Below are 19106 nucleotides of genomic sequence, written 5' to 3' on the forward strand. Positions count from 1 at the left end.
AAGATTAATGCACACACCATAAAAAACGATGACATTTTAAAAACTTCAAGCCACTGATGTAGTTGAGCCCTACCCCTTGTATTCCCTTTTCATGCAGTAAATACAAAAAACATTCTGAATACTTAACAAGTGTGTTATATATTGTTTGGCCTCATGTTACTCGGATTTCTTCCGTGAAACTGAAATGAATGTTGGTGATTTATGAGAACATAGTTTTACCATGATTGATATTATGCTTAGCCTTCCTGGAGTCTGAAAATCCCCAAACTTGGAGGGAAACCCACAGAACTTCATATAGAAAACAATGCTCCCAAGCAGTGAAAGTGCATTCCCCACCGCTTCCCTCCTGGCTGTTGCATGCAGCTTTCCTCATACAGCAACATTCAGTCTGTGGTACGCATAGCTAAAGACACTTCGCTTTTAATATCTGCAAAATCAGATTATTAACTTCAATAATCTGCAAAATTAAGGCTCCATGGTTGCCTTCAGAAACAAGTGATTTGATTTCTTCATACCTGGTCATTACGTAGTACAGTCTTCCCTGTCAGATGGCAGGACAACAGTCACACTCTTGCCCTGCAATTGTCAGGTGATGCTAAGACAGAAACCACTGACTGGTTTACCTTTTATACCAAAATAAACTTGAGGTGCCACTAGTTAAAGTTTCCCCTTCAGCCCCACCGCTCCCAAGCCAAGATTCCTCCTCCCCTCAAGTGACTCTCAACAACGAAGTCCATGTGCCCCTGCAGGTCCCAGGCTCACAGCAGGAACTGCTCTAGCACTGCTGCCTTCTAGGGGTACAGCAGCCCACTGGAATAAATGCAGAGGCCATTGCTCTTGGCTCTCCTTCTAAGGCCTGAATACCCTCATTCATAAACAAACGTACTTTTTGGATCCCATTGTATCATTCAAGTCCATTCTTGTAGTGTGATGATTTGTGAAAGGTGAGGCTAACTCACATGGCTTTCAGCAAGGTACCAAATTCCTTCTCATTTGCAATGCACTAGGATTAGCAGAAAAACCTGAGTTCATACAAAATTACAGACCACATAAAAAAAATAAGCAATAACCTCAAGTGCATTTTTCCAGATAAGTGGCTTTGCATCACACCACTACTGAAATTCCTATCTTCTACTTCTCTGATGACTAATTTGGGCATGAAAATCTTGTATTTTAATTGAAAAGACTAGGATGTGAGTCACCCCATTACAAACTAAAGGAGGGCTCAGAAGTGTTAACTATTTCTTGCAGATCTATCACACAGTTTGAAGAACAAAGTTAACAATGACTAAAACTGATAAGGGCATACAAGTTTCCCCTCAACTCCATTTCTTCATTCTTATTCTTACAATAAAACAGTCTTTAAATCAGAATTGTTAACATAAAACTTGTATTGAAATGAAATACCCTTATAAGGAATGAAGTGATCTTTACACGAAGTACACAGAAAATATGGGGTTGTGCGGAGGTGGAATGTGCTTGCAGACTGTTTCAAGATTCGCTATTTTTGTCTCTGACAAACAGTTAAAAGTTTATTGTTTTGCTGAAAACATGATTATCAGAATATCTGGCTTACACAGTATGAGTCTGAATTTAGCAAAGATACCATTCTAAACAATTATTAGTGTTTTAGTGGTGAACACTGTGCAGGAAACCTGGGCAACATTTTGTGAAAAGCAAAGGCATTGTTCCTCCAAAACACTTCCCAAAGAAAGAAATGAAATCAGTTCAGCACTTAGCCCAAGACTTGACCTTCAGCCCAAGAATAGCTAGGTCTGAAGCAAAACTACTTTACATAGCCCATGGGGAAGGGGAGGAAGTACTGTGATAGTTGTCATTTCAAGTAGCTGAAGCAAGGTCCCACTCACAGCATCCCAGAACCACTGAGGCTGGCAGGGACCTCTGGAGGTCACCAACAGCTCTGCTTGCTCAGAGCAGCTGTCAAACACAATTAGGAACTATGTCCCATTCACATTAAAGACAAAACTCCCTGCTTCCCCCAGCATCTCCTGATCATTGGCAGGGATTTCGGAAATGCAATGGGATCCATACAGACACCTCCAAAAAAACAACGGAGAAGCTAGGAACCCTCAACTCCTCTATTCAATGGGTGGTAAGGGGGAAAGAAGGGGAGGGAGATGACAAAAAAAAAAGTCCAGAACAACCTGAACTCACTTCTGCCAAGCCACTCCAAAAGGCATGTGTCTATACCTTTTCCAGACTTAACCTCCAACCTTTACCTTGTGACATTTGCCACTCTTGCTTTTGTTCTAAGCATTCCAGTTGCTGACATTTTAATCAGACCCTGAATTTCAAAGCAGCATGGCTACAACAACATGAAGTTAGTGTGTAAGTAATATAACACATACACAGTAAGTCTCAGGCTATGTCACACACTTTAAACAAGTTTCCTGATCCATACTGTGTTTGGGTAAGAATTCTTTATAAATATCAAAAAAGGAGGGGAGGAGAACACACCAAACCCACAACCCTCTTCCACCATCCCACAATCAAATGAAGCATCTGTTTAAAATTTTATAATTGTTCCTCAGTCTTCCAAAAGAAAATACAAATAGATGTCATTAGTTCGGCTCATTGATTTTTCTGCCTGTTTGAACCAATTGAGAAGCAATATTGATTAGGACTGATCCTTTCCTAAGGGCATCTGATAAAGAAAGGAATACAAAAATACCACTGAGGATAGCAAAAAGGCTTTGTATTATCAGCACCAAGCTTCTCCTGACTAAGTGCCCGAGGTCCCTGCACAGAGGCAGATCGCTTACATACCTAGTTTGCAGCATTCTCCACAGAGAATGTTCATGCTCACTCCGAACCTCATCTGCCAAGCACGGATCCAATTACTAAAGAATAATCAATGACTGGTTATTCTCCTGAACACTGCCGAGTCCTGTGTGCATTACCATTATAAATAAAAAGGCATAACCCTTAAAATATGCCTCTTTGGATTCTATAAAGCAGATTTTCAGCCTCAAGATAAACAAGAATTTATTTAAAGCAGTATTTTCCCTAAAGAATGTGTGTTCAATAAGCAATCTTAAAAAAAAAAAAAAAAAAAAGGAAACAAAATAAAAACGGCTTTTATTACCATCACTGAAGAATACAACAAGCCTGATTCCAAAGAGAAGAGGGAAAGAGGTAAACATGACGGCTTTACTTCTCAAATCTATCCCTTTCAGCAAAACCAAAAACCAGTTTTGACAGCCTCAGGGGAAATGGCACAACCCGACCCAAAAAATAAAGGCTTTTACAAGGGCCACTATCTAGACAAATGCTTTATAGGTGTCCTTTTCCTAAGAAGTAGTCTCATAAAAATAAAATGCAGGGGAGTCATCTGTTCACACATCACAAGGGTGAGGCACGGGGAAAAAGAATCACATCTACATATGGGGTGTGTGTATTTATGCACCTTTGTTGCAGAAAACAAGTGACATTGTATTGCAGCTGCACTTAACGTGCACGCAAAGTTAGCTTCCATTCAAACTAACAAGCTAATCAACCATATGCTTATATCAAAATGGTATGTATGGCTGAGATAAAAAAAGCTCCTTACTCGACAAATTTTAAGATGTTTTTTACATTGATTCTTTCAAAGAATTTGAGCATAAAAGTGAAAAAAAAAAAAAAAAGGCGTTTGACTACTTTGGATGTTTTCTTTTCCCCAGCCCAACTCTATGAATCTTTAGAATCCCAAAGATACTACTTGATGCCAAAATACTGCTCTGCCTTGACTGAACTTCTAGGACACCAGCCAGCAGGATTCTAATATGTTGGTAAACACTTCTTTGATTTTTTTTCTGTTACTTTGATATAAAAAAAGAAATAGGAACATGTAAAGGCCTGCAGATGTCCTTATATAAGATTCCTTGCAGCTCTCCAGCACTGAGGCTGTATGTAGACAGGAAAACCAAGCTATCCTGCAAAATACACAAACATTTTTTAACTAACACACTCCATACACTGCACTACCATATATAAGCTTTTACCTTTTCAAAAAAATGTATTTGTTATGGGCAGTTAGCCATGTGCTTCTTGGTCTAAATCTCGTTCACGTTCATAGTCAACCTATGCAATATTTTCATTCAAATACAACCATGTGCCTTTACATTATTCATTATTTTCTATCAAAAGAATAATATGGTTGAGAATAAAAGCACTGCCCATTATATGCAACTGATTATGACAGGCCCATTGTGCTGGCATAATAAGGCAGGCTGCTTTGGCAGTGAAATGAGGGCTGCACCTTAGTGACTGCAAACTTAGACCTTGTCCCTCCCCTCCCATAAACTACTCAGATTTTATTTTTCCTAGGTTTTTTGCAATAGCTCTCTTTTCAGAGAGTTTATGCTCTGAGGCCACGCAGCCAGGCTGTCCCTAGTTCCCAAAGCAGGAAAACTGTCCAAAGCTTAAAAAAAAAAGAGTACTGAAGTGTCTAGTTAAAAACTGGGAGCTTAGATCCATTATTTTGTAAAGGCAAAGTAACACAACACTTCAATCAAATCCCTCCATTATTCCATCACAAAGTCGCAGACTAACTCACTTTGCATTTCTCTATTTCTCAGAATGTTACAGAGCAGATTGTAAGTACATTCCTTGCCTTACAGTAAACTTGAGCCGCTGCACTGAGTAGAGCAAAAGTTTCACATACATGTCCTTTTATTCAGGTGAGCTGTTTGGATGACAGAAAGCATGTATATAATGCATCTTTATTTCACCTCTTGCCTTACAGATAAATCTGACAATTTGCATGAGCTAGATTAATGTAACAATCTAGCTCACGTCATCTAATATAATTAAAGAATGTAACAAAACTGAGAAGTCAAACCCTGCTAAACTTGCAAAATCCCCCAAGTTGTGTGTGGTTACTGTGATTCCACATGAAAACTTCTCACAAAAATTAAACGTTAACAAATAATTGCTCTGTGAGATACTTAACGAAGTACAGAGGTTTGAGCTGAAAAAAAGACCATTCACCTCAGCTCCACATCATGCAGTTTAAGCCAAAAATATAACTAAGATACAAAGTGTTGAATTTCACTTTACTCAAGTCTCCAATCTTTGGAAACTGTGATGAATATGCACTCCAAAATAGGAGCTGAATTTGGAAAAACACTGACATATGATGTAAATTCATTTTAAATTTAAATTCTACAGATATGTTTGCAATTATCAGCATGTTGTTAAAGAATCTCATCCTGAGAATATCATCAAATAGTAATGTGAAATACAGTGTTACCATTTTGAGAACAAAGGGACCCTGAATGAGTAATCAATAGCAACTGGCAGAAAATGAGGCATTAATTATGATCCTCTCTAGTGTTTTGTCTCAAACAAGGTTTCATTAAATATATTGTGCTAACCTGTACATCTTCGAGCCATTACCAATAGATCTGATCAGATACATTTTTGGTCTGTTTCAGGAAGAGGAAAATATCAGAATTAAAAAACAACAACATCTAAAGTGTTATATGATAACTTGAGCATTTTTTCTCGATCAATTTAACGGAAATCAGCAGTTGCTAATAAAACATCTCAGGAGAGGATCCTCTAACAACATGCTGATAATTGCAAACATATTCCTCATCTAAAAAAAAAATACTCAGATCTTATAATCTCAATGTAGTCTCTTGAAAATTTAATTATCATCTCCTATACCTAAAGTATCATGCAGGTTTGAGAAGATAATGACAGTCATCCATCAACTGCATCCTGCCAGTGTAATCAGGCTAATCTAGCTCACTGGAGTAAAAACCTGCTACCTAGGGTACTAAATACTGAAGTGATGCAACATCATAAACAAAATAACAGACGTTTAGTTTTACTGTCTTTCCAATTAATGCTAACACTCAAAAATATCAAGGTATCAATATATTCTCTTTTTACACCAAAGCTTTTCCGGATCATCATGAGATGCTTATTTAATGTGTTTACCTAAGCAGAATCTGGTACTAGGCAATATTCTGCTTATGTGTAAATATACTGAAACTAAGCACAGGGACAGAGGACAGAAGGAAGAAGCTTATTCAGAATTCCACAGGTTTTTTTAGCAGTGAGCGGAGTAAAGACTAAACATGAAAGCAAGGAAACATTTTGTATTCCTTCTGTGTCTAGATGGCTTTAAAGCACCCGATTAATACAGATATTTGAATGAGGCCCTTCCTTCTCTTTTGCAGTAGTGGCCTCCCTGCTCTGATACCGCATATTGGCAGGAGTACAAATTCTGTTTTACGCTTCTCAAAGCGGCACCCTGCTGATGTTGGTGTCCAATCCCCGAGGTTATGCTGGCTCAGCTTGTCTTCGCTCATCCCCCCGGGCAAGGTATTTTTGCGTTGCTGACTGAATTCTAGGAAGGCATTACTAAGCATTGTGATTACAGGTCAGGCTCCCCTCCCTTTGCCTTTGAATCTTTTTGCTGCATTATGAAAACAGTAATTTGAACAGCTTCCTCACTGTGATTATACAAAAGCAGAAGGTTTGTGGAGAACTGCAAAATGTCAGAAGAGAAGCAGCTGAGGGGTTATTCATCTACTTTTTAATTTTTCTGTACCAGCCTTCCTGTGTCTCTCTCTGATTACCAGATATGAGCATGAGAAGTCAACATTACAATAGAAGATTTTTTTCCTCATTTACAGAAGTCAGACGATACAGGGCATTATAAAGCCCAAACTATCCTTACATCTGTTTCTCCCTCCGCATCTTCAGCAAAATGATTTCAAAAGATTTCAGACCATTAGTAGAATGCTTCATGTACACAGTATGGAAGCTGTTCACCTCCTCTCCCACACAACAGAAAAAATTCACTTGCGCTAAGCCTGAAGTTGGAAAATGCGTAACATAATGAGGGTTCAAAAACTAACCTTAACATAGCAACCGGATAATTGTCAGGGCTTAACATGGAGGGCCCATATGTTTTCACATATGATCAAGTGAAAGCTATGCCCAGTACTAGGGTGCTAATAAACATACAAGCCCAGTGAGTATCTTGGGGTACAATCCCCTCTCCTTAAAAAATGTCACCCTTCTCTCCCTGCTCTTTAGAAATCTGTGCTATCAGGAGCACTATCATCTTGAAAAGCATGCCACAACACAACTGAAACCAATGCAAGTTGGATGATTTAGTTCCATGGAAAAGGAATCAAAATGGCAAATCTGTCTTGTGCTTCTTTCCAACCACCGACTATACGCTCAAGCTGCTGTCTCTCCTAGCCCACGCTAGACAGCAAATGGTAAGTAATAGGTTGCTTACAACACTTACTTCCCCTTTCCCAATTCTGCTCAAGGCCTTGTATTCATCTCAAGAGCAGTCATCTGTGCAGATGCAAAGTTTGGGAAAGGACTTTATCCCTCTGTGAAGAACGGAAAGTAAATGGGAGCTCGACATACTAGAGTAGTCATAGACAAAAAGAATAAATGTCAAGAAAATCCAAACAGCAATCCAGCTCATTCAGACTGACAGGTTTGGCTGGGAGAACTGAGCTAATCTTTTCTCCATTCTGAAATAGTACCATAAATTTTTAATTGGGAAGCACCCAGCTCTGAGGCAGTAAGATGAGCTGGAGACAAATATTAACTGGCTGAACAAATTGTATCTGCACTCCACGTTGTAACATGCTTTTCCTTCCTTATACAGGAATATGCAAGATACTATATATATATTGATTTACAGGATATTCATTACCTTAAACACAATCAAACATTAAAAGGAGGCAAGAAAATTTGCCAACCCTAAATAGTGTGAGAAAGTGAAGGGCAAAGACAAGTAACAGTTTGTCTGCTTAAGACATTCAAAATGGTTCCTTGCAGAACTGCTCCCTTTTATAAATAGCATCCCTCCCCCAAGTATAACTAATTCCTAACACCTGCTACCCACTCCATTCCGGGGGGATGTCTTCCCTGATTAACTTCAGGTGGTCACCTCCAGCTCTGGAAGAAGACATCTCGCCTGTGCCCAGTCCAGTTTTACTTTCTAAAAAGGTTCTGCAGGCTCCGTATTTGCTGAGAGACAGGAAATTATTCTCCCAGTAGCACAATAACTAATTCACTTCTAATAAATCATAATCAAGAAAGTTAGTATTGCTTGATTTTACTTGAGGAGTAAAATGAAGCAAAATAAACTCAAGTGTGGACATTCCATCTGCCCTTAAACTATATATCCCTCTCCCTATTCCAGCCTTTTAAGCTGGTATCAGCTGGCAGAATCCAGAGTCACTGCTTCAGTTAACATTGTGTCACAGCCTTTCCTTCAGAAGACACATTTCTTAGAGATTGATAGCTCAGCTGTAAAAATCTGCTTTGGGGAGACACCTGATATCAAAGATGTCAAAGAAGAGGAGATTAAACAGAGAACATTTACAAAATAAAATCAGTTTGTCAGCTTTAAAGTTATACTGGTATTAAAACCCACACACATGTACAAAGCTTATTTTTTTTTTCTGATCCCATAACTCAGTATTACCTGGATGTTCTCCACACTGTTTCTAAAACTCTGTGAGGAAGGAAGAAAAGCAACTGGTGCCACTGACTGTAGTCTTCTCTAAAGGCCCCACAGGTAAGAAATGTCCAGAATATCATGTATTTTTCTGCCTCACTGGAATGACCCATCTAAAGCATCATCTAATTCTTAACTACAAAATTGTTTGCCATCAATAGCACCTATGCTTTTTTATAATTAGCACATTTAAAGTGTGCAGAGCTTTTCCTTACCATGGGGAACATATGAGGGGTGTTGCAGTTGCTTGCTTTATTGGTAGTGGGGGGGGTTTGTTTGTTTGGGGATTTTTGTTTGGTTTTTTTTGTTTGTTTGGTTTGGGTTTGCTTGGTCTGTTTGGGTATTTGGTTGGTTGGGTTTTATCCCCACTCTAGCATCCCTTTTGCCACAGTATTGCTTCCTCTACTGTCTGCCACCTAGCTGTGGTCTAAATTTGCCTCTTGCCATCCAGTTATTCCCGAGACAAGCTATTCACATTTTTCTATCAATTTACACTCTTTCCATTAATTGCCCCCCTCTTAAAAATCTTTTCAGTAACACTGCAGTATCATCGGAGCAGATGGCACATCTTCAACACAGAGTAACTGTCTAATTATTTCTCTCGAGGAAGCCAAGCAGGGATAGAAGTCGTAGAGACAAGTAATAAAAGTTTCAGGATATGAACCAAATTCCTACAGGAAGAAATGAAGACTGCAGAACTCCAAATGTGTGCAAGAGGGCTGGCATACGCAGACTTCAGCGTACATCAGGTTACACAAGAAGAAACTACTGGCCCTACAAGAAACACCTGATGTATCTGTTCCTCACAGCTATCTGCTACTTCTTTCATCTTCCAGCAAGACATCTAGTGCTCACTATTCTTTGACATATAATGCTACATCAAAGCATGTTAGTAGTGGTCTAGTACAATGGCCCTTGCATTAAAGTAATGAATAGTTAAAAACTCAGCAAAGCATCCTAGGGGCAACTGCAGAGACATGCCACGCCACCGTGCTGCTTTTGGGGGGCCATACCTGCAGATCAAGAAAGACTTGTTTGGAAGCTTTAAAAAATAACCATGTTTTAAAATGCCATGCGTTACAAATACCTGTTTTCTTTTCTGACTTGCCCATTTCAGGTAACACCTCAGCTGTCAGACACCACTAAAACACTACTCTATTCACAATCACTCATTTCTCTCTTGCCACTTGCGAGTTTTTTGTTCTTACAAAACACGTATTTCAGATTACATTTTTCATACTGTTCTTTGCTTTTCTATTTTTGTCAGTAAATCTCATTTCTGTTTACCACATACCTTTTTATACACTCTTACCTCCTAACATTCACATTTTTGTCTGCATGCTTATTCTTCCAGCTGTTTAATGTCACCTCATGCTTTACTAAAAAAATTAAATCACTTCTCTTCCCCATAATACTATGCACACACCTTACAACTACACGGTTGATGAATGTTTTAAAAATACATTTAAGATGGTGCTATTTTATCAATTTTCTGTCTATGCAGCAAGCTGGTCTCTACATCCCAGGATGGATACTGGTTCTCACTCTTGCTTGCATTATTCCTCACCAGTACACAAAAAAGTTGCAAAAGAAACCCCCAAGCTTTTACATTCTCTCCAGACAACCCAAACTTCTGGAGTTCTACTCTTATCACTTCTCTAACCTGTGAGGTAGCTGTTATCGAGGGCGTGCTCAGAGATACCATTTTCTCCAGCAAGGCAGGATTGTTCTTTAGATTTGCATTCTGCTCAAACTGTTTTAAAGTCTTTTTAAATTTGAAAGAGGCAAATTACTGACTACGCAAAGGCAAAGCAACATACACTTGCAAACATTTCTTTTGCCAAAGTGATCATCTGTTAAATTGCCCAAGAAATTGGTGCTAAAGGCATTTTTGGCGTTTATTTCAGAGTTCTTATAGTGTGTTTGTTAAAGAGCAACTTAAAATTCTTTTGCACAAAAATAAAAAAAGCTTTTTAGTCTGCAGAGGATGTAAGAGCTAATAGACACGGGGTTTTTATGCTTGCAAATTTATTCATTAATAGATTGCTAAATTTGCAAACAACAAGATGCAAACCTTTCAAATTCCACATTAAATTGTGAAGAAAATTGTTTTTTAGTCAATAAACAAAGGTCACAAATTTTTGCTCAAAAGCCAGCAATATGAGTTCTAGTTGCTTAATAACTATACAGTATTAAATTCTGTAATATATTTCAGCACAAGTCAGGCATATACAAATCTAGCTTTCTCTGACTGACCTCCAGATGAGAATGCTTCTAAATTGAATAACAGTAAAGGTGGAAGACTTATGAGTTTGTTCCAACATGCTTTAACAATCAGTGTGAAGTCAGCTAATTTCTTCTCCAAGGTACCTACCTAAGTTACACCATACACTGAAAGTAATGAAACACAAAACATGCTCTGAAGATGTACAGACGCCACATTTATCTTAATACTCCAGTGAAGCATACTTTTTCTTTCCCGATAAAGAAGAAACTGGTAAAACCTGAAAAGTTGTCTGAAATCATATCTCAATATGCTTACTTGAAGCATATTCCCATAAGGAGCAGTAAGTATGGTGCTAATGTGCATAAAATGTTACTGTCATACTGCACAATTCAGGCTCATTTAATAATGCCTGATGTGCCTTGCATCATGTTGCAGTGATGCAATAATCTGCTGCTAAATGAGTCACCTCACATTAGCTTCACAGCAATAGCAGAGTTGATGGCTATTGAAGGGAAAATAGTGGAGCAGTATTTATTGGAAACATTGATGGGCCAGCTCTTTCTATTGGATTTTTCTTCTTCATCTAAAACTACAGACTCTGAAGCAGCCTTATTTATTACCAATATGCACAAAACTTCTAGAGTAATAGTAGCAGCAATGAGTTAACAATCCAAGTGCCACTACTAAATAAAATATATAGAGTACACACAGTGTCCTATCAATTCTTCATACACACTCTAAATATACTGTATATTTCATACTGCATAAAATACATAGCAGCATATGTACAGATCATGTACTATACAGTAGTACATTTTACACAATATTTTACATAGACTAAATGTGTATTTAGTAAATATAATCCATAGCTCCTTCCAACATTCATCTACAACTCAATTAAGCTTTTTTTCTAAGTGTTTTTTATACCATTTAAGCATCCCATCATCATATCCTGTACAGATTCAAAAGAAAAATAAAGTAAATTACTATTTGTCTCTTTATAAAAAGGTTACACTAAACAAAACCTGGTTAATGCCTTTTTAGTTCTTGCTTAACATCCACAACATTTAGTACTTGATTTTTATCTCCCTTCTTGCACATGGGATAGTATGTGGACTTGAAATTATTATATGAAGGGAGGGTAAATGTGTTATCTCAACATGTCAAAAAATCCATAATGTCTATTTTTCATGCATGATTGTTTAGAATTAAAATGGAACATTAAGGGGACAGTCACAAATAATTTACTATTTTCAGCCTAGTGATGCTAGTGGGGAGAGACAGACTTTGCCAGGCAGATGAGAACAGGCACTGTTAGGCCAAAGGACCATCCCTCCCCCCCCCCGCGTCTCTCCACCAATTAGCCAGGGCACTTACAGGCTCATGGGGATAAAGTTAGCTTCTGTGACGACCCACAGAAACAATTAGAAGAATTAGTCTAACAGCTACACATGTACTGCACATTTATCTCAATTTCACTTTGAAAATAGTGCAGATTCCTGGCTTTCTTCAAGCTCAGACCTGTCAAAGCAATGTTCAGTGACAGGTGGGTGCCCTTTTGATGATATTGGAAATGGGAATAATGCATTCAGTTTCTGAAGTCTCATCACACATCCACACCAGGTTATTAATACCATTTACACCAGTGACATATGGAAAGAACTTTGGTAAGACAAGAACACGTTAGAAAGTATTTGCAGAGGTTAGGTATTTTCAATTCAGCTGTACCCTATTAGATAGTCAGAAGACTGGCTCTTGCCATTGTTGCAATTTCAGAAACCTTAGCCACTGTCTTTGAAAACTCAAGGTTCCGACAGAGTACAGAGACTAAAAAAGAATGGGATTGGTTGGTTTGTTTCACAGGTAGGAACAAACACAGTGGCTTGCAAATCCTCAACAATTAAAATTTCATTTGGAAGAATATACTGGAAAAAATAAGACTGAAAATGCCAGAAGGTAACAAAGAATTTGTATAGATTCAGCTGGAGTGAACTCTCTAAAGCCTATTCACTTCCTTCTCAGACAGCATAATAGGTATTTTAATAAGGCTTTTACTACTTTCACATCTCATAGGTGAACTAAGGAACCAAGGACAACTAAAACTACTGCTGAATACAGAGCATAGCTATTTAAAAACCAGTAGCTAAGAGTTCATGATCAACACTGGGTGAATGTATTAACTGAGAATTTGCAGGCGTCTGTTTTGGGCATCATTCCACCTCTTAATTAGTGACTTGGATGAAAAACGAAGACCACATTTACTAAATTCACAAAGCAACCCAGAAGGATCTACAAATGCAGTGCAAGCCTGGAATTCAACGTTGCATTGACTAATTTAGAGAAGGTAGAAGCAATATGTTAGAAAGTAAATACATTTTTGCATATGGAACCTGTAAACTGAAAAATACAGGCTGAGGAATGACAAGCTGGCCAGCATTACCATAAGAAGCCATTGGAAAATTTTAGACCATGACCCATCAGACAACTATCAAAGAGTGGATTTTTTTTTTTAATGAAAAAGGACAAATACCATGTGGCAGAAAAAAACAACAGTATTGTCAGAAAGATCCAGGAAATTTCTTTTTGCCATAATGGTGAGGCCTTAGCTGATGTACTTTACCTAGTTTGAAACACTGGGAATTCTCTAGGGTTGTGAACCTACTGGAGAACATGCAGAGCAAACCTTAAGTTTTTCTACCAATACTTCAGTCTGAGATAGACCCTGATACGTACCTGCTACTAAATATATACCTCATTATACACATCAATGCAAAAATTAACTCTGTTTAAGTCTTATCTTTTCTAAAGACTGCATATAATCTTAATCATCTAGGGGATTTCCAGACTCTACAGGCTTAAAAGAGCACAGATTCTTCTCCACATCCACTGCCTGCAAGACAAGAGTTAGATGCCTTAATTACAATGATATTTAGATAAGGCATTAGGGAAAATTTTCAGGAGTAAGTATGTTTAAGGAAAACAAAACCCAGTGTGGCCATGCATCTCTAGAGGTTTTTAAGAACTGACCTATATGAGCATCCATGAGGGACAGTGCAGCTGATTCTTCATTTTGATTGTCAAAATGATCTCTCAGGATTGCTTTCTACCTTTTTCTCTAAGATAGCTTTCAAACATCGTAGCTACATTTAGCTGCATTTCAGGCATTGCTACGGATTTATTAAAAATACATAAAAAAAGACCAAATTCAGAAACCCCATCACATTTCAAGTTAGCAAATGATTTCAAGCTCTGTCAGATTTAACTGATACTGTCAAATTAAGATACAAACTGTAACTTATCACATAAATTTAAACTGTATTAAAATTTAATTGCAAGTTAATTCTATGATCATTTTCTATTACCCTGGGCTATAAAGAGCAAAACAGATTTACCTAAACAACATTTTTCCCATATACTGACAATGTATAAGAAACTGTGGTGAGGAATAAGCAGGAAGCATATCAAAGGAATAAACAAAATTAGAAGCGATGTTAATAGAAACAAGTATGTGTAAGATTTTGGCTTTTAAAGAGCTACATGTAAAAGATTAATATTAAATGGTACTAGATAGAAACAATTAGAAGTTATAAAAGCATTCTCCTCAGTGAGAAGCCAAACAACAGAAATTACACTCATTATTGCAAAGCAAAACAGAATTTTATGCGAAGTTAAGAAAAACTCATTTTCCAATACAGAACATTAACTTAATGAAAGAGAAGTGCAGAAATTAATTTGCTTCCAAACTAATGTCAAGTTTAAGTTATGATATTTAAATATACTACACACAGAGCTATTTGAACAATAATAATAACATTAATACGATGTTTTACTGTCTAGACTGGCAATAATGTGAAGCCTATAACTTGAACTTGAAGAGGCATCCTGCTTTCTGTGAGAACGTTACTGAAAGCTCACCAATACAGTTACAAACGGGTCTTTGTTCCTCACATCTGTGTTGCAGAGAAGTAGTAAAGGCTGTGAGAATGATCCTTTTTTAATAGGGGAAGCAGTGCTCGGCCTCCATTGCCACATGGGGTGCCCATTCACACTTCCCAAACTACTAGTGAAAAGATTCAAAACCAAGATGTCAAACTCATATGCTAAGTTTCATCCTCAAGAAGATGTCCCTGAAAATATCAGTTCAAAGCAAATAGTCTACTTAGAGTAAAATTAGAAGAGATCCCTCTTTGAGAAAACAAACACAACAAATTAATTGATTATAATTAAAAATATAGTATTACTTATTTAAATCTTTGTCCACAAATACAGAATGTAATCAAATGTTCATTAAGCATTCAAACTTCCTGTACATTTGAACAGACTTTTAAACAACAATCAGAGCATTGTTAGTGTGGCTCATTAAAAATAACATGGAAGAAATCTTCACTCTAAAATGAAAATTGAAAGACATAAGAAAGTTTGTTTAATTAAAAAACACATAATCTAAATTACAAAATAAAACAATATTACACTGGATAACTCAATTGCTAAAAATTGAAAGCCTAGTAACACTGTCTTCTTTAAGAAATGCCCATGATCTCCATAGGAATAACAGTTAACTTACGAACTATATTTGGCAATTACTGGAATTTTTTGACAAGCTAAATGTGAAAAGTATCACAACTGTCACGGACTAATTGTGATGTGCAGTCAATACTGGCCTGCAATTCTGTCTGCAGACTTGGAGAGAGGAACAAATAATTGCAAAGGGTAAGAAAACTCATTTCACAATGATCTGTAGGAGAGATGTGATACACCTGGAGCACACTGCTCCATATGTTCAGACCAGTAACAATCTCCCTTTCACTAAAACCATCGGAATTCATGCTCATGAGCTACAGAACCAGTTCCACTCATACAGAGCAAAAGCGTCTCCTCTAAGCAGATGTATTTAAGTGCAAGGCAATTTGACCACACAGAGGCCAGAAACTTTATTCTGCAGGTTGTGGAATACATTCTTCTTTATTATGTTTGGTAGCCTGACACATTGAAGTAGCTTAAACTAAATTTTAGTTCAGATTATTCCATTTGCTTTCAATCATCACTATACTTACCTGACAGCCTGGTAACCCCGTATCTCTTCCATACAATGGAAATGGACCTCTGTCGGAGGTTTTTCCTGTAAAAGACAGGCATTTGATTAGGTTCTTCTAAAAACCTGCTAGATAGCTGCATTGGTTGTCCTTACACAGGCAACTCAGAAAATCTGGGAGCATCATAGTACATTTACAAAAATTAAATTGCATGAATATAAGCAGGCTTTTATACGTGTTTAACACGCTAAGTGCACTACTACGATAGATGACATACTTACCTAATTCCATTTCTTACATAACCAATCAGTAAAAAGAACTACTGCCAGTTTTTGTTGTTATAAAATATCCCTATCAGTATGCTTAAATAGAAAGGGCAAAGGTCCAGCTCCATTTTTGTTAACAATGAGAAAAGACAGAGACATTTTTAGACATTTCTTCTTCCTACATGAAACTAATACACGGCTGGTATCATCTTAGGTGATGAATATACATCGCCAAATAAGCAACAAAATAAAACCAACAAAACAACATAAAAAGTGAACAAAAATTTCAATTCAGAACAAGAAAACTCACACCAAACTTAAGCCACGGATGAATCATTCAGCCATTGCCATTTACCCCTTAAATCCTTAAAAATCCTTTCATTTCATATACATTCCAGTCAGGCATAAAACTCGAGGAATAAAACTGGTCAAGATGGCAAACCAGACCGGACTCTTCTGCCATATGTGCAATATTTGCCTGTAGGTAGCATGCACTAAATATAGTACCTTGTACAGAATGACTGCCCTCTGATGCTGCGATCTGAGGTCACAAGACATTAGCAACATACTTGTCAAGTCCAGAAAAAGTACTTAGTGATTTATTGTTGCTTACGCCACCAAACCAGAATGTTTGTGCATTAAAGCTCAATGTGAAGTTCTCCAGTTTGTCAATCAACACTTCTTTTTAAAACAATCCTGAATAGAAGTCTCTTGAACAATGTCAAGAATCAGACAGTCATCAAGTATGTGTGTAATGGAAAGCACCAAGTGCAGACACTTGCCCTGACTATGACACAATCAGAACTAAGGAACACCCCATAACACCAGTCAGTCTTATCCAGAGGTAAGCATTAATAAACTACAGTACCAATTCATTTGAAAATGGATGTCATCTTACCCAACTAGGCATTGCCTTTTCTAAACAATGCATGTCTCCTTCAGCCTTCAAGAAGAAAAAGTAGCCCTGCTCGCACATTCCCATTTCAGTGATAGATAGCTCCATGCTGTAACAAATGCACTTCTAGAACAGGACTTCCTTTGCTTTTTCTGATTTTCTCTGTTATTACCAAAAATCCCTAAATATAATTTTGTAAGAGGAAAAACTAAGGTATGCTTCTAGTTCATTTTAAATGTGCATTTTGTGTAAGCAGAGAGGAAGTTTCAATCTCTTGGAACAACATCTCTGCAAGGTTATCATCTTGATAACAGGTAGTCTGGTCAACAATAGTTTCCTTGAAAAATAGCAGCTTTGCTGTAACAAAGGGAGGAAAAAACCATTTTTCTGCTGAAGCAATTTGCCTCTAACAACTATCAGGCACTAAGCAAGTAAAATACCTAGTATGCAAAATTATACGAAGTAGGATGAATCACGTTGTTCACATTAAACCAGACTCAGCATTTTCTTCCCAGAAAATGAGAATCTTGTACCATATGATAAACAACTTTGACTGAAGTATGCAGTATTCCAGGGCAGGCTTTGAAACAAATATTTGTACAAGAGTCAATTACAGATGCTAGAAAAATTATGATTTAAATTATGGTTTGCGTAGCAGGCAAGAAACTGGTAGATAAGAATGCATAAAATCATGTTATTCAAATGTTACCGCTTTGAAAGTTTGGCAGGTTCCTACTACTAGGAAAAAAGCTTACTAGAATAGCCCAATCTATACAAAATTTGGTTCTAAGAAATGATCAAGAAAAGTCAAGGGTGCCTGATGCTGCACTGCCTAAATATTTATCCAGATCTGGAGCTAATTAATATTTAACCTGTGCTCAAATGGCTAAGCTTTTCAGTGAAGGGTTTGGAAAGCAATCGAGGACCAAGTGTAAGACAGTGACTTCCATAGACAGAATCTTCCAAACACACTCCCAGTGCAAGCACTTAGATATGACTCTCAAACCTGCAATAGTGTCACAATGTTAAAGGTACACAATTTCAAATAACAATAAAAACCAACAGGCACACATTACAGAAACACACGTTGAGCCCACACACAAGTCCTGTTCCTGGTTCTTCCTTGTACAGTGGAACCAGACTGTGCTGTTCCTTTTGCAGGACTAGAGCACTGTGCTAGCGGCAGTCATCATATTTGCAAAGCAGAAGCATGGGAGAGAGAAGGTGAGCTATCCTGGGCACTGCTAAAGCACATCTGTTGTACTGTTCATGAGAGAAGAGGAATGACTCCATCAGCAGCCCCTGGAGCTTCACTGACACTCTATCGAAAAGGTTTCCCAGCATGCTGCTGTCTGGCTGTACCACAGGATGGTTTCATTATCAACACAATCCAAAAGTGAAAGAGTATTGACTACAAATTGCCTGTTGTCATTTCAACACGCTTCAGCTGCTCCTGCCTAGGCAGGATGATACTGTCACTATTTAAAGCCTTGTAAGCAAACGTCACAGGTAGTGTTTACTTATCAGTAGAAAAATACTTAGCAACTACTCCGCACAATGAGCTAAGTACCTTAAAAGCAGGCCATGTCGACTTCGAGAAGGTGACACTTCCTCATTGGTTTAACAAACAGGTAGGTCCCATACATAATGTCTGCAAAAACCAAACTTACCAGGGTACCAGTGTTTATGACACTGAAAGCCAAAGGAGACCCTGAAACGTCTTGCAGGTTTACCCCACAAGATTTGCTGTTGAGCATATTCTAACCTCTGCCCAGTCACATCTTCTCCACCTCTTGTCTTAGTCAAGTGCTCACTGTGCAGATGGCAATAATACCTTTCTTTATTATAGCTGGAAATTCAGAAACACTAATGATCAGCATTAAGGGGACATGAGGAAACTCACTACAGCATCTGACATTAATTGCAAAAACACTATTAGATGACAGTCCTCACTGAATTTTTTCCTTCGCACAGGTTTGTGTGAACATGACTGTAAGGCAGCTTGCAGACATACCAGCTGGGAAGGTAAAGAAGGCCCAAATGAAATTTATTTCCTCATCAGATTCTATTTTCACAAATTATTCATGAGAATTAAAGCAACTTGGGCCAGTTTTCCCAGCCCAAACGCTTCCCATCAGCCTTGTGCAGTACAGCTTCCTACTGTGAACCATCAGCTCTC

General features: G+C 37.8%; 1 protein-coding gene across 5 annotated transcripts in view; it reads right to left on the reverse strand.

Moving 5' to 3' along the window:
* TCF12 (transcription factor 12) overlaps positions 1–19106 on the reverse strand; it is a 166394-nt gene that overhangs the window by 55245 nt on the left and 92043 nt on the right. For all 5 annotated transcript variants that reach the window (XM_080626701.1, XM_080626700.1, XM_080626703.1 and 2 more), the window contains exon 7: positions 15788–15852. In XM_080626701.1, the coding sequence (XP_080482827.1) occupies positions 15788–15852 (65 nt within the window). The remainder of the gene's footprint in view (positions 1–15787; positions 15853–19106) is intronic.

This window comes from Psittacula echo (assembly GCF_963264785.1).
Source record: "Psittacula echo genome assembly, chromosome: 10".
Taxonomy (NCBI): domain Eukaryota; kingdom Metazoa; phylum Chordata; class Aves; order Psittaciformes; family Psittacidae; genus Psittacula; species Psittacula echo.